At 42.1% G+C, this 23,077-nt stretch overlaps 1 protein-coding gene across 1 annotated transcript in view; it reads right to left on the reverse strand.

The window, feature by feature from the left end:
• Positions 1 to 256: 256 nt before the first annotated feature.
• The window catches only part of B3gnt2 (UDP-GlcNAc:betaGal beta-1,3-N-acetylglucosaminyltransferase 2), a 29,415-nt gene continuing 6,594 nt past the window's right edge, over positions 257 to 23,077 (reverse strand). Inside the window, exon 2 of the mRNA XM_046423228.2 lies at positions 257 to 2,781. Coding sequence (XP_046279184.1) covers positions 1,576 to 2,772 — 1,197 coding nt within the window. The 5' untranslated portion in view covers positions 2,773 to 2,781 and the 3' untranslated portion in view covers positions 257 to 1,575. The remainder of the gene's footprint in view (positions 2,782 to 23,077) is intronic.

Raw genomic sequence — 23,077 nt, forward strand, 5'->3', positions numbered from 1 at the left:
ACAAATAAACTCTCTTGTGTATCTCTGGCTGATCTCCGTCTTTCATTTCTCGCTCACCTGTTTCCTGGTTCCTTACTTTCCTTTCATAAAGACTAACTGGGAAAGCACTTTTGAGATTTTTAAAAGCAAAGATGGATAATCCATTGAGAGAGAAAAACTGAGAGTTCAAAATTACTGTAATGGTTTCTGAGGAAAATGGCCTCTTTGGAGAAAATGTAATCAAATACAGGAAAAGACAAATTATTACACATAACAATTAAAAATAGGGTGACTTTATTTCCACTTTTTTACAGTCCCTAGTATTGCATGTGATAAGAATTCTCATCTCTAAAAACACAAAAATATTTCAAGAAAGCATGTTATAAGATAGTACATATAAGCAATAGTTTGGCAGAATTTTAATAGTTCATACTCCCCAAAAAAAACCCAAAATTTTAAAATTCAAAAATAACCATTAGCTTTATTTAACATATGTTACACTTTAACATTTAAAATATCATGCTCTAGTTAAATATATCACCAACAACACTGTATACAAATAAAATATTACACAAAATATATTTAAGAAAATGTTTTGGTCTTTGATCTGAACAATAAATAAAAACACAGGCACTTCTACACTGAGACAGGAAAGCGATCACTACTCAGAATAATAATTTTGCATAAGCAACATGTGAAAATATGGCAAGAATAGAATCCTGGAGTTTTAAATTGACAGACCAGGTAAGAAAAAGCCTACAATTTCAAACCTTTCACTTCCAAGTTCAAAAGTCATTATGCTTTCCTGATCCATAGTGAAAATTCATAAACCCATATGGTTGTCACTGGCAATCCAATTTCCAGTTGGCAATTATGGAATCATAATCATTATTTTCAACAATACTAAAATCAGATCATTATTATGATACCACCTAGCAAACCAAATACAAGAGAAATTAAACTCACTCTCTCCTCATTATGACCATGAGACCACAAGAAGATAAACTGGATGTGTCACACATGATTCAAATTTTGCAAAATTAGCTGATTAAATTAACACAAGGAAATACTGTTAGGGTGGCAGGAAATTTTGACTGAAGTCCATTTTGTAGATAATTTAAAAAATTCACCCAAATTTCATGAAAATAAATATAATTCCATTTCACAAAACCACTGAGTCATGAATAACAAAGTCGTGGTAGCCATTAGGTTCCTAAACACCCGAATTACAGATAAATCCATCATGATAATGGAAGTAGGAATAATATATAACAGAACAAAATAAAAATAACTTAAATGATCACATTCTAGGAACTTAAGATTTCAGATGAGAAGGGAGGATAAATTAGAAAATAATGACCACTATCCAGCAGGAAAGTTCAGAACCAATCATCCTGCCATATTCTCCATTAAAATCATCATCATCTGCTTTCCCTAGTCACAAAAGTACCAAACTAAAGCGTTTGGAGGGCCTCACATGGATACTACCTTTAAAGGTAATTCTGATGGTTTAACACAGAAATTACCCTAATACGAGAAAACAACATGGGAACTAGGGAAGATATGTTTTTCTATGTAAAATTTAGCCTGTATATTTTAGCATTTTAAATGAGCACTTTGCAACCGAGACCAAATATCAATCATCTCTTGAGGTTTTCTACTATGTACTAACATCAGATCTACATAAGAACAGATGTTATTCTTGTTTTTCTCCTCAATATCAAATGTCCTGAAGCCTTTGTGTTTCTCTGGAACAAGGCCAAGTTTCTGAAGGCACATTCCAGTATAAACGTCATCAATGGGATAGAGATGGACCTGGTCAGTTATGTTGTACAGCCTCAGGGCCAGGTGGCCAGAATAGAGGAATCCCCCTCCCCCTGCATAAGGAGGGTAGACCCCAGAGAAAACCACCTCTGGGATGTAGTACTTCAGTTTCTTGTTTCGATGAGGACCAGCATTATGGATCACATCACCTATAAACAAATCTTTGGCTTTGTGCTTGGGAAAGCTATTCAAGTAATTCAGGATGTGATGAGTGTTCACAAAAACATCGTCATCACCCTTGAAGACAAACTCAGTGTCTGGGCAGGAAGTGCTAACCCACCTGAGAAATAGCACTTCCTTTAGAGACAGGTTGAAGAAAGTGTCTCTATAGTTCCACATAAGAATGTCTTGGTGCTTCTCACTCTCAAATTTCAGCATGTCAGAAAGGTCAGGGTGGTTGTCCTCTGGGGGAGTCTGGCCCAACAAGAAGACTCGCACCACTGTCTGGTTTCCGTGGTTGATTTCTTTGCCCCAGGACTCTCGAATTGCTTGCCTTCTGGCGAAATGTGGAGTGAGGGATTTAATTGCCAGCAATAAGAAGGGCTTCTTTGCACATTTATTCGGTTCATCTATAACCAGCGAATAATTTCGACATCTCAAATACAGGAGAAAGTCTTTAAATCTGTCCGGCAAATTATTAAAATCTGTCACAACTGACATGACCCTCAGGTCAGGTTCACAATAATTCAGATGACTTATATTTGATGACCCATTTACATCCCCTGTCTGGTTGGCCAACATGCTCAAAATAGGATTGTATCGCTTGTTCAGCTTTTCTTGTTCTCTGTTCCAGTACGCCTGGGGAGGTACGGTAGATATCTTCCAGAACTTTTCTTTGGGTATTATTACTTCTCCCTTTCCATTTTTTTCTTGGCTGCTGCTTTTGGAGACTTCCACAATCAAATAAATGAAGGCATTTGCCATCATCAGGATACCCAACAACTTTATTCTTCGACGTCCAACACTCATTTCTCATACCTGGAATAAAGAGCAGGGAAGTATTACATTAATTGGATAATTATGAGTTTTCAGTTTCATGTACATTTTAATTCATCTTACTTGCATTTTTGTCTCCCCAGGAAGAGTGGTTGAGCATAAGAACTCTAGACTTGCCAACTCTGGTTCAAATCATGGCCCTTCCTCTCTAGCTTTGTGACCTTAAGCAAATGGTATAATTGTGTCTCAGTTTCTCCATTTGTGCTGTGGGGACTTTAGAGGGTTGTGAGGAATATATGGTTTTGTATACAAAACTTTTAAAATTATGCCTGGCCCATAGCTGGCCCTATGAAAGTGATCATATCAACATCACTGTTGTTTTAGACACCCAGAAAGCAGAGAAAAGGATTATTAGATAATCACCTGGGTGTTCAACATCTTTGCTTATGAGGTTACACACAAATCAAGAGCAAAATGATCTGCCTATAATTCATAACAAATATATTTTATATTGTGCTACAATTCGCATGCACACACAAACATTATTATTTTAAAGAACCCAGGGGTGCTGTATCAATGAGCTACATCCCCAGCCCTTTTAATTTATTTATTTATTTTAAATTTTGAGACAGGCTGTTGACAGGCTTGCTAAGCTGAAAGGGCTGGCTTCAAACTTGTGATCCTTCTGCTGAAGCTTCCTGAATTGCTTGGATTATAGGTGCTACTGTGCCCAGCCATATTTTTTGTGTTGCACTATGTACAACACATCATCCACTCTAAATTTAAATTTTAACAAAGTGCTGGTCCCTCAATTGCTTCCATTTTATGTCCGCCATTTTATAGACAAGGACACTGAGGCAGAGATATTAAGATGCCTATAGAGCTAGGAAGTAGAAAAGATACTAACCACACTGTGTATTCTGAGTAATAAAATGGGGGGAAAAAAAAGAGGGGTCTCAACAACTTTATCCCAATAACCAAAAACTGAGAACAATCCAAATATCAACAAGAAGGGGTTACAAATCCTGGTATATTCATGCAATGGAATATCCGTTAGCAATAAAAAGGGAACAATTGTTACCAGCAACATTACATTATGAATGAAAGACCCTGAATTTCAATTATTTCCATTACCTTCATGAACAGGCAAAACCAATCTAGGCCCTAGAAATCCAAACATGAAAGAGGTGGGGGCTTGGGGAGGGGAGGAGAAACATCCTGGGATCCAAATAAGTACTGTGTACATGCTACTCTGGGTGAGGGCTTCAAGGATGAGTACATCTGTCAAAGCTGAAGATCTCAATTGTATATGGCAAAAAAGCAAATGCAAATGACATTTTAGTGAAACATCAAAGGATTTCAGGCTGTGGGGTAACACAGGAAAAACAAAGGGTAAGGAAAAGTTTTCTGGGGGCAACTCCAAGCTTCTAATACTACTGCAACAGATGACCTGCACAAGAACAACTATTTAGACAAGCTTGACATTAAAAGAAAACCCAAAAAATGTGGAATGGCAAAACACTATAATGACTATTAGGCTTTTCTTACCAGGTCAATTCTACAACTGGGAACTTATCCTTAAGCACTGTCACTATTGTTCCCATCTTATAACCGAGGAAACAAATTTAGAGGAGCTAGGGCTAGGCTGGAATCTCAGCCAATGTCATCAGATTTTAATGGTAGCCACTCTTCTCTAAAAACATATAAAACAAACTGGTCTGACTATTTTAATCAAGAGCAGTATTTACTTTTTAAAAATAGAAGTGGATTTTTAAGTTCACTGGGTTCTAACAAATAATCTCAAGGGGAAAGAACATTTGTTATGATGAGAATGCTGTGAAACTAAGACATGCTGAACAGCCCAGATCAGATCCACAGGAATTCACAGCTATTTTGTTTCTCCCAAGATCTATTTAGTAGATCTTAATCAAGTAGACTGTATTAATACTGCTAAAAAGCTTCAGCTGTTGACACGTTCAACCTGCAGTCAGGCCCTCCACAAACACAGGTCAAAGATAGTAAAAGAAAAAAAAAAAATCCTGCACCTGAACTGAACACATACGGAATTTTCCCTTTTGTTATTCCTCCCTAAACATGACCGTGCATGGCTATTTAAGTAAAATTTAGACAGTATTAGGTGTTTTAAATAATCCACACATGATTTAAAGTCTATAGGAGGATGTGCTAGTATACTAATATCATAGACTAGAGCATTCATGAATTCTGGTATCCACAGCGATTCTAGAACCAAATCAATGGATACCAAGAGATGACTCTAAGTAAAAGGGTTTGGTAAGAGATGGAAGCTATGCTGCCCAGGTGGGGCCCAAACTCCCGGGCTCAAGCAATCCTCCCATCTCAGCCTCCCAAGTAGCTGGTGCCACAGGTAGGCACCACTAGAACCAGGCCCTACCTCACACCTCCAACCCCCCAAAGCCTTTGCACATCTAAAAAACATGAATGGAAGAGAAAGTGGCATAGGTTCCTCAGCTTACCAAAGCAAGCAGCCTCTCATCACCACCACATGTCCCCTCACACTCCAGTCACTACCCACTTCTACCCCTCCAGAATCCCCCCACTGAGCCAGCAAATAAAAAGGGGGAAAGCTTTGGCTTCCTTCCAAATAAAGAGATCACAATACATTTCTTACTACTTAAATACAGTTCAAAGCACAGCCTGAATAATATCAAACTGTCCTTACCTAAATCACAAGACCACACCCTCAGATTGGCTGTTTTTAAATGAGTTTTTGAGCAGGTCTCTGGAACTCCCCCGTAGGTCGAGTCTGGTCTATCTCAAGCACTCTCAACCCCTATGCTATGAAAGTATGAGGGCACAAATGGACACAATGCATTTACGTGGTATCTGATGCAAATCAAGAACTAGTCATCTATTTTAGCAAACCATAGATACATTGAAGGGGTTTTATTTGTTTTTAATTTCCATAATTGAGACAAAATTCTTTTCAAAAATAAATGATTTAGGCTGGGGATGTGGCTCAAGCAGTAGCGCGCTTGACTGGCATGCACGGGGCGCTGGGTTCGACCCTCAGCACCACATAAAAATAAAATAAAGATGTTGTGTCCACCGAAAACTAAAAAAACAAATAAATATTTAAAAAATTCTCTCTCTCTCTAAAAAAAATAAAATAAAATAAATGATTCTCGGGCTGAGGTTGTAGATCAGAAGTAGAGAACTTGCCTTGTACGTGTGAGGCACTAGGTTTGATCCTCAGCACTACATAAAAATAAATAAATAAAATAAAGGAGTTGTGTCCATCTACCACTAAAAAAAAACTATATAAATAAAATAGGGGCTGGAGTTGTGGCTTAGCAGTAAAGTGCTTCTTTCCCACATATGAGGCACTGGGTTCGATCCTCAGTACCACATATAAATAAAAGCCCATCAACAACTAAAAAAATTAAAAATAAATAAATAAAGGTGCTATGGCCATCTACAACTAATATATATACATAATATATATAAATAAATATATATAAAATATATAATAAATAAATGATATAAAATAAACAGTTCTTTCCAAATTGGGACAGTTCTCCAAATGCAAAGGCAGCCCTTGACTGTAGGCTATGAGAAAAGCAACAGGGAAAAGGATGAGGAAAATGGAGAGAACTACAAGGAAATATATCTGGAAAGGTACTGGTGGTGGTTGGGATGGGAGGGAGACAACCAAAACCCAACATCCATTATGAATGATTGAATACCAGGCATAAGTTTTCAACTCAGTAAAGGAACTGAGACAATTCCCAAAATTTCCAAAGTAAAAGACAACAGCTTATAGTTTATAGAAGAAGAAATGGAGGTAACAATACTTTACATAGCAGGCTGTGAGCTTCCAGAGCCAACTCTTCTAGGAAAAGATGCGGGTGAAGAGCATGGAAAAATGACAGCGATAAGTTAATAAGTTATTCATCCAGGTTGTGAGGGAAGCCATGGATGCCTGGAATGCAGCCATAACTATGTGACATTTCCATCACGAAAGCTCCAACTCTTCTTTTCAGAATATTTTGAGGAATACATTAGGCTTGGTGACCCTGGCCAAAATTTCCAACTTCATCTGCTAAAATTCAGGCTTTTATTTCCTCAATCAAGATTTGGTCGAGATAAAGAGTCCTCATGTCACCTCAACTCAAGACAAGTCTTAACGGCTGGCTCTATAAGGAAAACCATCCTCACCCTGTACTTGCTCAAGATCTCCAGCTGGCTGAGCATCTTCTTGCCCATTTGGACCCCCTCCAGGAACTGACAGGATGCCACTTTTACCAGTAAAGAAAATGAAGGCTCAGGGGAGGGGGCAGAAAGTGATTTGCCTGAATGTGACATAGGAGCTAAGTGGCAAGGATGAAGTGTGGCCTCCTTCTCGCTTCCAATGCAGGCTGGCTGCATATCTTCCTTTTTCTACAAGGCACAAACACATTCTGTTAACCTAGCCTGGGTCCATAGTCTCAGGGATGGCTCAAGACTGAAAACACCCAAAGCACAGGGTCATGTACATCTGATCATAGCCAAGAATCTTCAAAGAAAGGGAAATAGGAGCACCTACCAGATCCGGCCCCTTCAAACAATAGGCAGGCCTTTCTTTGAACAGCCTACATTCCCGAAGGCTCAATTTGGGGCAACTTTCCCCATTACTTGCCAAAAGGTATTTTTTTTTGCCAACCTACTGAGAAGGAAGGGTAGAAAAACCAAGATTATCAATTGCATACTTCCTTAAGGTTATATGTCATCTTTCACTTGTGACCTGGGCACAGATTCTTACATAAGACCTCTGCTTTTGGACTCTTTTAAAAAAACTCAAGGGGAGACAATAAAGCAATGACTCCCATCAAAACATCTGTGGGAAAAAGCTAAGTATCTTAACTAAATATTCCCACTGCAGACATAAAGCCCAATTCTGTATCCTTTTTTGAACAGGAAGTTACATTGCTCAAAAAGAATTTGAGGAAGAATTACTTATCCCAAAACTAGGGAAAATGGCATTAAACCTTCACTGTGAAATACAGAATTTTTATAATAACAGAAACAGGAGAAATTCCCATATGCAAAAAAAAAAAAAAAAAAAAAAAAAAAAAAAAAAGACCTTAGCTCGTCCCCAACAGAGGAAAAGCAGTTTTCAAACTTCTAAAATTGTTGATTTTGTTGAATGAAAAACAACTTCTTTATTTTGCAACTCAAATATTTAGAAAGGAATGTGAAAACAGGGAAAATGTGAGCTGAAAATGGATTACAAAACAGAATGGATGTTATGCTTCAAATAATGTGAACATCCAGATAAAATACCACACACGACAGAACTAGTTTGTTCAGGGAACTAGGACGAGAGGCTGTTTCAACATCACCTTTCCTCTGAGCAGCCCCTGTTGCACCTGGAGACTGCCCAGGGAAGGAAGCATAGCACACATGCCCCACCTCCGCAGCCCCTCTCCAGCCTGTCCCTGGCTGCACAGTGCCTCACCAACGTGACCCCTGCCATGGTTAGAGAGGCTGTCAGTACGCTGCCCCAAATCACCTGCACCCCTTGCCTGTGCCAAACCATCTATCAAGAATGACTCCTAGACAGAAGATAACGTGTGAACACAAGTGCTTTATTTTAATAAATATGGACCAGGCACCAGTAATCCTACTCCTCTAAATGCCTCTCTACACACCTTGCAGATGGGGAAGAGACTGAGGCACAAGGGAATGACGGAATTTGCCCAAAGTCACACAGCTGGTAATGTAAAACCAGGATTCAAACACAGGCAAAATGATCCCAGAGTCTGAGTTTTAGACCATGATGCAAGTGAATCCTGATGTACAGGCTTACGATGAAAGGAACTGAAGGGATGCTAGCTTTATTTTCAGTAGTTAATCTTCTTAGAATAATTATTTTAAAAGCTTTATATTTATACATTTTAACCCACTCAACTACCATTAGATAAAAATCAGATATGGGAGGCAGGGATGTCCTAAGTAACCCTTAGGGAATTACTACTCAGGCAAAAGGCAATCACCTCTCCTTCCATAAAGGAGGAAACTAGGACTCTTGGGTTCCTCGCCAGGAAGCAAGGAAGGGAGGATCCGAGACGGGGCAGTCTGCTCCAGACCGCTACATATTGCACTGGAACATGGCGAAAGATCACCAAACTGTGAGAACAGAAGGTGACACCCGCAGCCTTCTCCATGACCTTGGGGAAACCAATTTCTCAAGACCTTAGTTTCTTGACTAAGGAGCTGTTTTTATTTTTTTCCTCCCATACAAAACCATGGTTGTCGAAAACATCAAGTTTTCTAGTTTCCTGTTGTTTTATCAACTGGCAGCTGTGCTCCTCCTCCCCCCCAGTCACAGGAGGTGACCAATGCTACCAGCTACCATTTTTCAGTTGGCTTAACTCCAGCTGAGAGCACATGCTTTCAGCTGCTCAGAGGTGATTTTCTTTAGAACCCCAAAATATTGAAACAATTCCCATGTTTCATGCACAGATACTAGACTGGAAACCTGTGAACCAGATGATCCTAAGAGGTTTCTTACAGCTCTGAAAGCTCTATGAACTCTGAAGCACAGTCTTGGCCAAAAGATGTGAATGTGATCAAGGTGGCCACCCACAGTCCATTCTCACAGACCCCTGAGGCAGGAACTAGCCTCCCCTAACAATGGGCTCAGGTGAGTACAGAGCCAAGCCAGACCTAAAGTCCATGCCAAGATGCCCTGTACTATCCCCAGCACCAAGGTGGGGTGGTGACCTTAAATATCCCCAAAAGCCTATGTATTAAAGGCTGGGTCACCTTTAGCAAACTACTGGGAAGAGGGGAACCTTTAAGAGGTGGGGCTTAATGGAAGGAAGTTACATCATTGGGATATGCTCTTGGAGGAGACATTAGGACTCAGATCCTGTTCCACCCTTGCCACCTCACTCCCCTCCATCCCAGCTTCCTGGCTACAATGAGGTAAGCAATTTTCTCTGCTACTTGCTCCCAATATGATGAACTCTATCACCACAGGCCCAAAAGCAGCAAGGCCAAGTGACTTTAGACTGAAATCTCTTAACATCATAAGCAAATAAACCTTTCCTTCTTTAAGCTGATTTATCTCAGGTGTTTTGTCACAGTGCTATAAATCCAATTAACACACAGGTTAAGGATTAAAAAAAAAAATAGGGCAGAAACTTCCTGTAATCATGAAATAAAATGACTGGACACTCCTACCCAATCAGGCTGAGACAAGGAGGCTGGAAACCCAAACTTGTGACTCAACCCCAGGAGAGTCTGATTCAGCAGCCTCTATGTCTAGGGGGTCCTGCTTCCTGCTCACTCTTCTGCTCAAACCCAATCCCTAAATTCCCAAAGAGAGAGAAGCAGTCAAGGCCCGCTGCCACACGTTGAGGGCAGAGAACCAGTATATCCTTGTGCCTGCCCCTGCTCTGAGGGCCTGGCAAGAGTGGTTTCCCTAAATCTTTACCTCCCAGGCTGCTCCATCTGTTGCCTGCTCTTTGCCAATCCCTTCCAGGTTCTGTTCGGATAAACAGAGACAGTTTGCAGCTAAGTGGTTCTGGGGGAGAGAACAGCACTCATGGCAGATGGTGGGGTGATGAGGATGTGAGTGCAGAGGCTCAGTGGTACCAGAAGGGCTGGGCCATACCTAAAGCTTCTGTGGAGCAAGAGGACTAGCCTGGGTTCCTGCCAGTCCTGGGGCAGGAAGCTCAAGGACTCCCCCACTCCTCACTGAGAGGCTGGCACTAGGCTGTCTGACTCTTTCTGGTCTGTAAATTATAGAACAACTATAGGCTAAATTTGAGGAATTTGGTTCCTAGTCATTAGTTTTACCCTTCATGTCAAAAATTAAAAGGGAAAAGTACTTCTAATGGACCTATTCACCTACACATCCCCACAGGCAACACTACAGATCAAAGTGTCTGGCAGGCTGTGTTCAGGTCCTCATTGATTACAACTCCCACAAAGTCTAGCACGGCTGATTTGCTCAAATGTTATTTATCGTTTAAAATGAAATTAATCACAAGGTGGAGGTGGAGGTAGATCTCAATGGTGGAGCACTTGCCTAGCTCGCACCAGGTCCTAGGTTCAATCCCCGGTACTGAAGAAACAAACATAAATAAATAAATCAATAAAATCACTAAATTCATTTTTCAAATAAATAGGTATAGAAATTTCAGAAAAGAGGAAGGTAAAGAAATGATGACAGGGAGGTCATCTTGCCCTGCCTTTAATAAAACTAAAAGGGTTTTAGGTCCTCAGTGGAAAGATTATGTAATTTAAAAACAAGGCTAGCAGATGTTTGAGGATGGAGATGTCCCAGATCCAACTTCAGTCTGGAAAACCAGTCTGGCATCTGCTGCAGATCAACCAGTTAAATTTTCTGATTATGCTACCTACTGGCTATGTGACCTGAGGCAAGTTACTTCACCTCTCCAACCCTCAGTTTGCTCATTTGTGAAATGGGGATGATATAACCTACCATACCAGCTTGTCGTCCATCATGCCACAGGCACTCAATAGTTGTTTCCCAGGAGTTCTGCTTTCTCCACCAAACAATAAATGGCAGCATATTTCTCAAGTTTTGTCCTTCACTGCCTCTTTAATAAAGTTTTCTTTCTAGAAACTCATCCACCCACTGCCATAAATATCACCTCCAAAAGAACTCATAGTTGCCCATCTAACTCCAGATCTTAGCTTCTGAATTCCTTGTGGAGACCCTCTTTCAAAGTCCCCTGTTTTCAATGGGTCAAGTTCCTGGGCATCTGGATGAAAACCCCAGCATTGCTTTTTTTTTTTTTTGGTGGTGGTGCTGGGAATTGAACCCAGGGCCTTGTGCATGTGACGCAAGCACTCTACTAACTGAGCTATATCCCCCGACTCCTGCTCTTCACATTCAACAAGGATCAGGCCTGTGTTCCCACCTCCACAATTATCACTTGCACCTCCTCCTCACCTCTCCTTTATTCAGTTCAGGTTCTGCCACCACCCAAAAACTAAAGCCTCACTGTCCACTCTGCCCCATTCCCTGCACACACCCTCCCTGCTCAAGCTGCCCTCCCAGTGTGGTCAGCTACCACCACATGCTACTGCTCCCTTGCAGCCTAACTCGACCTACAACACCTGCTACGACACCTCCCTTCACTCCCAAGGATTGGGCTCTGGGTCCTATCACTGCTTCTCCTCCAAGAGATCACCTGTCCAAGGAGGTGCCCAGCCTAACCACCCGCCTCCCAGGGTCAGGATATCCTCCCCAGGTCAGGTTGGCCCACACCCAGGCAGCTGCCATGATCTAGTTCTTCACCCTGTACCACCATGACACCCAGCACATGGCACTCAACCTCTGCTGAACAGATATGCCAGTCATCTGGTCAAGGTCACTGAACACTGTGAGTACTGAGTAGAAACAATTAAAGTACACATCCTTTTTCCAAAAAGATGGTGTGGAAAATCACTCGGACATGGGCTGCTGAAGTACATATAATATATTTAAATGATATACCACCTCACTTGATTTAAGTACTAAAGGACAATAAAAATTTTTTGAAGAATACTCTTAGAAGATGTAAGAGTTTCAGAAGCAGTGAGTCCACGTTGGACCTAAGGGATAAATTGGGGTACAAAGTACAGCCACAGTCACCCCCGTTTACCCCAGTTAGGCCCACATCCACCAAAAGCAACATGACACCAGTGCTCTCTGCCTGAACATCCCCAAGCACAGGAACAGAGGTGTGTGGGAGTCAGCAGTACTTCCCAGGTGAGGACTCTCTCCTCCCTCCACAGTAGACCAGAGCCACTCCCCGCCACATTCCAAAACCAGAGGCCTCCACCTCCCTTCCTGCCCAAGGCTAGACCTCTAGTAATTGTCACCTCCAAGGCTATGACAGGAGAGGGATATGGAGAACCAAGGGCATGACTTGCCTAAGGCAGAACAGTAACTCTAGAGAAGAAATGCTACAATGCAGGCAGTCCCTCCCTGGCCAGCCAGAAGGCCTTGATAAGAATCCAAAGGGGCATTGTTTCCCCTCTGACTCTAGGACCTTAGTATCAGCATGTATAGCTTGGCAGGTTCTCAGAAAACCCTCTAGAGACTTCTTTCTGATCCAGCCTCTGCTTGTTCAGTTGCACTGCACAGGGCGCTTTACAGCAACTCCAACTAGGAGACAGTAATTTAAGCAAGGGAAGTTTCATACAAAGAACATGATAATTGAGTAACTGTGAACATGAAGTAAGAATCTAAAGGATGATCTGGGACAGATGAAAAGTGCCCCAAAAGGACAAATTTGAAAGGGGGGGGGGTTGAAGGTACAGATACAGCCCACAGTCACCAGGAAAAGCAGAGGGACTACCACCTGGGGTGTGGGCAAGCAAGGCTGTGGGGTGGCAGAGCAGGTGTGTGGGAGCAGAGTACACACAGGCAACCTTGGGAGCTGCTGGAACTGGGAACTGAGGAGGTTCCCTCTGCAGGAGCTTGGCACACCAGCATACAGCAGGGCAGAGCAGCTCAGGGAATGCTCAGGAGAACAAGTAGATGGCCAGCACACAGGGGGCACCATGGGTGCTCATACATGGTGGCTGAGGACAGGGTGCAGGGAGCGGTGATCGGGGTTAGGCCCAGGCTGCTCCATCTCAGGTTCCAGTCTAACCACTGCTGCCAGAGAGACAAAGCAGAGCAGCACCATACTGGTGAAAGCTGTGCCCGGGAGGCACCAAGGTATGCAGGGACAGCAACAGGCTCTCTGGGAAGCCAGACTCACACCCTCACCACAGACACACAGACACTGGGCTCAGGAAGGACAAGTTCCTTCCTCCTATGAGGAAGAACCCTCCATTTATAGAAGGGCCCATATCCATTTTCAGAGAACAGGCAACAACAGGTGACTTTGGAGCAGAGAGGTAATAACTGAAAAACTGGCACAAGTTGTAGATATCTGTATCATCAATCAAAAGTCACCTCTAACCATAAACATTTTAAGTCTGAAGTTAAAGGGGAAAGCGTATAAAACATGCTTCCTGTACAAGAATGGGAAGAAGAGCAATAAATATACTACAGTCCTTTAGCTGACACCAGGAAACAAGGCAGGACTTGAATGGGGCTTGCAACAGGACAGATTCCAGAAATGCAGGGAATGATAGGGTTTTAGGATAGAAAGAGAGATATACTGATACTGAGTCTTAAAGGGGTTGAGCCATTGAGATGCAGAAAGCACAGTTGTAAATCTTGAGCAAGAGGCCCTTGGCTAATGCTCTTGTCAAATGAGGAGGGGGTGGGGACTGGCATAAAGTTGTGTGGCTCTACATCCAGTCTGGCCCCTGATACAGTCCTTCTATAAATATTGGACACCCCCAGCCCAAGGTATGGCTTCTCACACTTGATGTAGCCTGCCTACACTCTCTCGAGTGTATCTACTCTCTATGGGAACTTCTGTCATGGGGGGAGATGAAGAACTCCAAACTGGATGTCCACAATGATTACAAACATAGTGGGCTTTCAGATTCTCTGAGACTTCATTTCCAGAAGCAGATTCAGAGCACAGGTCAGGCTAGCCTCCTGTCATCAGATCCCCACATCACTGCCCACAGCACACAGGAATGTTTGGTCTGCCTGAGCAACTGCTAATCTATGAGCCTGAGTTTTCCTGGTTTTCCCTATAACAAAAAGAAGTGACAAACTCACTCCCATGTATGTCTTCTTTCGTCATGTGAATTCTGCCTTTGGAAAAATTACAAAGGGAGCACAACCTGTTGAAGTCACGTAACATCTAATCAAGCAATTCCTTGCACCTTCACCCTTACTCCCCCACAATAAAAAAAGCCAGACTGGGGCTGGGCCTCAGTGGTAGCGCACTTGCCTGGCATGTGTGAGGCACTGGGATTCTCAGCACCGCATGTAAACAGACAGATAGACACATACATAGATGTGGGGAGCTGCTCTGAATGATTCGCATCTTCTGTCTTGGAGTGGAGAGGCTTGTGACTTGGACATTGCCCCGGTCCCCTTGGGCTGAATTATACTCACATTTCCCTTGTAATTCCGCCCCTTCTTACCTTTTTTGGATGGAACTTTCTAAGAAAGGGTCCTCCCAATAAAAGCCCACTTTAGAACCGTGCTCCTCTCTCTCCCACTTGGGGAGCTTGAGGCCAAGTGGAGGAGCTGTCCTGAAGCTTGTTTAAAGGTCAAGTATGTGTCTGTGTTTTATCTGATGTTCCTGGAAATTCACAGGGACGACCTTAAGTTCAGCTACTCCCATGGGCCAGGAATGGCAGATAGATAGACAGACAGACAGACAGATATAGATAGATAGACAGACAGACAGATAGGGTCTATCAACAACTAAAAAAAAAAAAAAAAGCCAGACAGATTTACCTTCTCATTGCACCCGCAAGAGCATGGAGTCATTAACACTGATAGTGGACATTGTCTTTAAATCTTTACTGCATTAAAAATGAAAATTAAAAAAAAAAAACCCACCTCCCTGTTTTAATGCACACCATCTTTCCACAGACTTCCTTCCAAATTTTCCTACTCCACGTTTCCTTTGCCCATTTTTCTAGTTCCCATCTAGAGATGTTCCCATCTTATTTCATCTTCACAATGAGCTTAAAAAAAAAAAAAATAGGTGAAGCTGTTAATTTGAGGTCACAGAGCTAATCTGGGTGGAGCCAGAGTTTGGGCTTTGGACCCTGAGGAGTCCACCCTGAGTCTACCCTCATGCACTTCTTATCACCAGACTGTGGGGCTCAGAAAGGACTTCAAGAATCCCCAAGCAAAGTTGCGCTTCCTAAAACTAATTAAGGCCTGAGATCAGTAGCGTTTATTGGATACTGAGGAACATTTAAGCAATTCCAAGAAAGATCAGGGAATTCTGAAGATCTTTAAAACATCAAATTGAGAAAGGAATAATGTAGACAAAATGGCCACTTGGGTACCCTCCCTGAACTGAGGTGTCCAGAGGCACTGGTGTCATAATGCAGGCACCTTCCACACCTCAGGTAGAATCCTTGCAGATGTTTCGTGTTTCATGGTTACATTGGATTAGTGAGTTATTTACCTATAGTAAAGAACAGGAGATTGGCAGGGGCTTAAACTAGCCTAGTCATAAACACGTCCAGGCAGAGTCTTGTGTCTGAGTTGTTTACACAGAGAGGAAACTGCCTCCTCTCCCCTCTAGCACAACATCCTGAGGAAGAGATCCCTACAGCCTGCTAAAGGACAGACCCCTGCTTTCCTGCTCCGAGAGAACAGTCAGCCACCCTGGAACAAAAGAGGTGACTGACCATAAACTGTGCTAACCACAAACTGCACCACCTCACTCTCTTATTCGTCCTTCCAACAACATTCACATGAATTCCACACGTGGATCATATCCCAATTTCATTACCAGAAAAAAAGTCATAAAAATTTCGTTTCCAAGGCCAAAGAGAACACCTGCTCCAACCAATTCACTCACAGATGAGGAGAACCTGCAGTGAGAATTATTATTAATGCAAAATCTTTTTCCACAACCTACAGCTTCAATTCTGGGTTATCAACATAAAAAAAAAAAAAATTAAGACGCCCATTGGCCCTACACTCCCATTTCTCCCAACCTGGACTGCACTCACTTTTATTACTTCCTCCTCCTTGCTATTACAACACCTCACCCATGTTTATCTGACCTATCACTATGTGATAACATGTCAGGCATACCACAGAAAGCCTGGCTCTGTCTTTAGAGCAGACTGCCACTCAAGACAATAAATATGAGGACAAGAAAGACAAAGAAATGGCAGAGGCAGTAAAGATAGTAGGACCTAAAGAAAAATCTTTATTCTTTATAATCTTTTTGATTGAGAATATTTAATACTGCAGTAAATAACCAGTCTTAGATAATTTCACACACAGATCCTAGTATCCAGCGTACCTCTCCCCATATAAAGCAACCCTCCCTGGCCCAGTCTATCTGCCAGTCCTAGCCACACCTGTCCACAAGGTCATAAGACTTTTCCAATTCTCAAGCTTTCTCAACACCTCACCCATCAGGACTGTGTAAAGTTATCATGTTAAGTTAGCAGTACATCACCTAAAACCACCTCTCAGGAAACAGTCACATACAATTAAATTAATCTATAAACAAATATAGGCCCAAGGGATGGGGGAAGGAAAGGAGAGGCAATTAAAAATTAATAAATATGCACATGCATAAATTGCAGTACTGGATTAGAAACAGATCCCATTATATAAACTGAGTTGTCAAGCTGACTTTATGTAATTGCTTCTGGAAATAAGTAGGCCATCAAGCCCAGTCTGGCAACCTTGGTGTGCAGGGGTATGGGGGTTGGGGAGGTAATGCAGCATCTGCTAGGTGGGCTACTCATACCTACAGACACATAGACAGAACAGCTGGGGAAATCAATTAAGAAAGAATATTTTCAAATGAGCAACAGAAAAGTAACTTATTTTATCTAGTAAAACTCAATTAATGACCAATTAACAAAATTAAAATTTTGACTCCCCTCAAACTCTTTAATTTTCAAAACGACATCCTCCAACATGTAGTTCTATAGGCTGTGACAACTGATCACAAACATAAGTAAAAACTTCAGATTCTAAAAGAATCACTTTACTGTTAAGTACTTGGACAACCAAATTCAACCTGCCATTTTCCATGACATAAAGAACCATCCATGTCACTTCTCACAGGTACTATAAGGACAAATTCAAAATAACCAGTCCTTCCCAATTCTATGAAATTATATTTGGTAATTCTTATCCCATGTCATACAGAGCTTGACAGCATCTCCATAATTTTCCTGAAATTAAAATGTTTATATTTGTATCTCTTCCAAAATAAAAATACAAGCTCTAAAAATAAGGAAAGCATTGTGCCAACACTCTCTAACTAGGGATTGCATAAAACATTAAAAATTTGCCTTCTTTTGTAACTTCAATAAACATTTAAATTTATACCAATGACATTCATTGTGTTTATTTTAGGTAACTTAATAAATTGCCTTGGGAGGTCTCAATTTCTTGGCTCTTAAGAGGAAGGTTTTCAGTGACATATTTTCTTAAAAGAGAACATGCCCTTGGTAGTGAAGGGAATACCAAGGAGCATAAGGGACACAGTCTCAAACTCTAGGACTCCTTGACTTATCCACGTGGAGTCTCTTAGAGGAGCAGCCTTGAGATAGCTGCCTGACTCACTCTTCTAAAAACTGGCATGAAAAATCTCACAGCAAAGGCTGCGGTTGTGGTTCAGTGGTAGAGCACATGCTCAGCATGTGCAAGGTCCCAGTTTCAATCCCTAGCAACACACATACACACAAACCCATACAGAACATTCTGTGAAACTGGCCTGTGCAGAGATTTTTAAATAATGTATTAAAAAGGGCGAATTGACAGGAAGGTTGGCCAAGGACCTAACACCTTGGGGGAGGGAAATTATACAAGAAATGGGACAATCCTTATAACAAGGCAAATCAACAGCTGCACACCTAGTCCCTACCTTGGTCACTAAGGATTCCTCTATGTGCCCAGAAGTGTGCCAAAGGCCAACTGGATATATTCTGTGAAGCTATCCTCCTCTTACAGATAAGCAAACTGGCTCCCAAGATGTCAAACTTGTCTGAGGTTCCCAGAGAGCACAGAGGGTCAAGAACTGGGAACCTATGCCCCAACACCAATACAGAGCTGCGAGGTCAGACATCCCCATCCTCACTGAGGACTCTCACAAAGACCTGACCCCAGATCCAAGCATGACAACCTCAAAATCCCCTTCTGGCAGTCTTCTGAGCACAAGAACCCCTTAAAAACAACTTCTATACTTCCCACCCATGCCTTTGCTCAGACTGGCTTCTCTCAGCTTAAAAATGCCCTTTCTCTTGCTGCTTTATTCTACTCTTATCTTCAAGACTCGGGTTCAAATTTGCCTCCTATTCTGTGAGCACTGGGGTAGGGTTCTGGATTTAACCTCTCCTCCTGGCATTCAGGATCTCCCCAAACCGGAGCCCCTCTAAAAGAGTACCACCATCTAGTCACCTGGAAACCACCCTCCACACTAGCAATGCCTCCCAACCAGGATGGTTCCAAGAGACCTGAGATCCAGCCCTGAACCCCAAGGGAGGAGGAACTACACAGCCCACCCTCAAGTGCCATAAATGACTGACAAGAAATGCACCCAACCACCATGCGCCCCGGCACCACTTCACACACATATAGTGTCCCCTTCTCTAGGATCAGAAATCATTCTCGTTCCAGAAGACCACCTTCCTAGTGACTTGTGACCCTGGGTGGCAAAAAAATTCAAAAGGCTCTTCTCCCAGCTCCCTTTGCTGATTCCTTCCCTGCCCCTTCTCCATTTCTCAAATGTTGGCTAAATTGTAACTAGTTACTGGTAGGGGCTTGAGCACTGTGGTTTCTAACTCAATTTTTAAAATATTATTATTTTTTTTTTAAAGAATTTTTAATATTTATTTTTTAGTTTTCAGCAGACACAACATCTTTGTGTGTATGTGGTGCTGAGGATCGAACCCGGGCTGCACGCACGCCAGGCGAGCGCGCTACCGCTTGAGCCACATCCCCAGCCCAATTTTTAAAATATTAAAATAAATCATGTGAGTTTAGAAAACAAAGCCTCCAAACAAATGACCTTCTGGCCTTTCATCCAAATATCCTATTAAAGGAAGGGGTTGAGGAATCATCCAATCATTCAACCAAGACTTATGGCTACTTATTTAAAGAAGGTGAAATAGTAACACAGCTTTCTCCCACCACTTGCCAAGAAAAACATGTGTTGCCAAAATAAAAGAGATCATGTTGTTTGCTCAATATATGGGCACACTGCTGAGCAGCTAGGAAAGCGGGCCTCTTTTGCCAGGCAATTTAAATCACCTCAGTTTTAAGTACATCTATGAATGTCACGGTCACATACTGTACACTACCATACATGTGGAACCACCAGGACCACAGCAATCCATCCTTGTGCCTAGAGCTTCCCTCGGCGCATTCCCTCTGCTGGATCCCCACAGCTTCGGCTGCCTCTACACTAACAGTAGCCTCCCCACTGTGGACCTCCACACCCTTCAGTATGGTCATGAGTGGGGGAGGGATGAAAAAAGAAAATCATCCAGCTGAAAGAACCGCTGGCCACCTAAGGCTTTATTATACACTTCTCTGTGTCATACTTGTTTGGAAACTTCAATTATAAAGAGTTTTGTTTTGTTTTTTAAACAGGATCCATCAAACCTTGAGGAACAAAAACTCGAAAGAGAAACATTCAGTTAAAAATAGGGCTATCCATAGATATTTTAAGTTCATTTGAAGGAAATAATTTCTATGTGAGGAAGGGAAAGAAGAAAAGTAAAATGACTGCATCTCACTTAAAAGAATAATAGCTACAAAAGTTCCTCATAAATGAGTTTCAAATTCAGCTATAAAATAAGAAGTGTAAAAAATACACCTCATTAGGGCTGGGGTTGTGGCTTAGTGGTAGAATGCTAGCCTAGCACGTGCGAGGCCCTGGGTTCTATCCTCAGCGCCACATTAAAAAAAATTAACAAAATAAAGGTATTGTCTCCAACTACAACTAAAAAATAAATATATATATATAAAATATATCTCATTAGTTCAGTATCTATGAGGAACTGGTTCTAGGACCCTGAAGACAGCAAAACCCTCTGAAGCTCAAGTCTTTAAGATGGCACAGTATTTGGATATAATTTATATGTACATCCTCCAGTATACTTTAAATCATCTCTAGATTATTTATTTATACTACCTAATACAAAGTCAACACTATGAAAGCAGTTTTTTTTTTCTTTCCACATTATTTTACTGGTGTATTATGCTTGAAAACTAATGACGGGGTTTGTTGTCACAAATCATACATGCACACAATATAACAACATAATTTGGCCGATATCACTCCCCAGGCACTTTCCCCTTTCTTGGTCCCTTTCCTCTACTGATCTCCCTTTGATGTTTACAAGATCCTCCCCACCCCACCCCCACCTTTCTTTTCCTTTTTCCTCTCTAAATTTTGCATAAGAGAAAAAACATGACCCTTGACCTCTGAGTCTGGCTTATTTCACTTAACAAAATGGTCTCTAATTCTATCCATTTTCCTACAAATGAAATAATTTCATTTTTCTTTATGGCTAAATAAAACTTTATGTATATATATTACACACACACACACACCATATTTTCCAAAAGCAACTGTATTTTTATACTGTATTTTTTACCTTGCATTATTTGTTGTTGTTTTCTGAATGTTTTTGGCCTACAGTTAGTTGAACCCTTGGTTGTGGAACTCATGGATACAGAGGACCAGGTACATTTAGATAGGATGACATTTGTAACAAATCCACTCTGACCCTTTCTGTGTTAGACAAATATATTTGATTTTGAGAATACCACCAGGCTTCCTACTGAACACCTAGGGCTAGACCTGAAGGGTTTGTTTAAACACACACACACACACACACACACATACACACACACACACACACACTCTGTATCACTCCCTGATCAGGACTCAAAAAAGCAACACTTTAGAGAAGCATTTGAATGTTAAGTGCTTTTCAAAGAAAATAAATGATAAAAATTGTGAAGCAAAAATTATATAAGCTGTGGCAAATTTATGGTTCATAGAAATACCTTACTAGAGTGTTAACACCTTCATATTCACAATTTCAATGGATTTACACTTAAAATAAACCCAGAAAGGTGGCTGTGCAGGTTTTATCCTATTTTGCAAGGGGGTGGGAAAACAGAAGCTAAGTGAGTTGCCATGGTTACAGTGATACTTGATGTCAGCTCTGGAACCTAACCCTCCTTCTGCAAGATCTCCACATCACCAGTCACCCCCACTGACAACTTCTGCTGTGCCCCTAGGTTCTTGAACCACTAGCAATCTCCACTTCTCCACTGAAAAGTTCTCTCTCCAGGTGCTGCAATTACTCACTCTTGTCATGCCCCTTGTCCTGCCTTGACCCCTTTTTAATTCCCCTCACATCTAGCATCTTCACAATCCTTGCACTCTCCTGGATTCCCAGGGCACCCAACACCTTTGGCCACCACTTCTACCCTCCCATTTGGGGCAAACCCTATCACCTCCTGATTCTCTTCCCTCTTGGCAGCCTTAATTCCTGGCCTCAACCCCCCAAAATGGACCAAGTCCATTACTGGGTCTTCCCTCATCCCACACTCCTGTTCTTTGCACCCTTAGACACTACCACAGACTCTAATATTCCGTATGCTAAATGACATCCCAATGGCCCATGTCTGTAGCTCACCTCCTCCTCCACATCTTCTTTAATTGGTTTCTAAATTTTATCCCACCCATCCATGAGTCATTTCATCTCTCACCTCTTTCAAACACACATGGTCTTTAATCCTGTACCACCTCTGCTCTGTTTTTGAACTGAGTTTTTCCCCTACTGAAGCTAATGAGGTGGCCTAATTCAATAAATTCCAACAAGCACCCACTTAAACCAAGCAATGTCTAAAACAAAACAACAAAAACTAAAGGAATAAGGGTTAAGGCTGTGTTAAGCGGGGTGATCAGAGAGAAATGGGTGAAGAATAACTGCAGCCAGAGGTAGCAGGCGGCACCAAGGCCACAGGCAGGAAAGCTAGTGTGTGGAGGGGTGAAGGGAGGTGAGAGACGAAGATATCCACATCCCAATAGGTGACGTGAGAATTTTGGGTTTATTCTGGGGAAGAGAGGGACTCACTGGAGTCTGAATCAGAGAAGTGAACTCAAGGTAATTCCAGTTTCTTCCCAAGAACAGATTGAGGGCAGGGGAAATAGGAAGCAGACAGCCCCACCAGGCTGTCTATATAATGACCCAGGCTCCTGATCAGTCCAGTCTCCCATCCACCTCTCTGGCTCAAGTTCATCCTCTTCAATGCAAGTCTGACCATGACATGTCACCACACCCTGTGCACCCAAGAACTTTCAATGGCTCCCCACTGCCTCTGAAACTATCAAGTACCACACCTCTGCACAGTCATTGAGGCTGTGCTGCAGGCTGTTACCTGCTCCAAAGCACCCTGCACTCCAAACTCACAGGATACCTTGCTGCTTCCCCTGACATGGCTCTATGAGCCTTCGCAGTATCCTGTTCTCTCAGGCTGCAATCGGATGGCCACCTCTGCCTTCCTTTCTCTGCTCCTGAAAAGTTATGTGTTCATTCTTCAAGGCTAAGTCCAAGTGCCCCTTCCTCAGGGAGCCTTTCTTGACTGCCCAACACATACTTTGTTTCTGCCTCTTCAGAAGCACTCTCACCAATTCCTTTTCAGTGTCTATCAGACAGCCAACTTCAGCAGGCCAAGACCCAGAACCATGCCTGACCCACCAGT

Source organism: Marmota monax, unplaced genomic scaffold (genome assembly GCF_021218885.2).
Source record: "Marmota monax isolate L192 unplaced genomic scaffold, Marmota_monax_Labrador192_F-V1.1 WCK01_AAM20220418_F8-fsc00015, whole genome shotgun sequence".
In the NCBI taxonomy this organism is placed as follows: Eukaryota; Metazoa; Chordata; class Mammalia; order Rodentia; family Sciuridae; genus Marmota; species Marmota monax.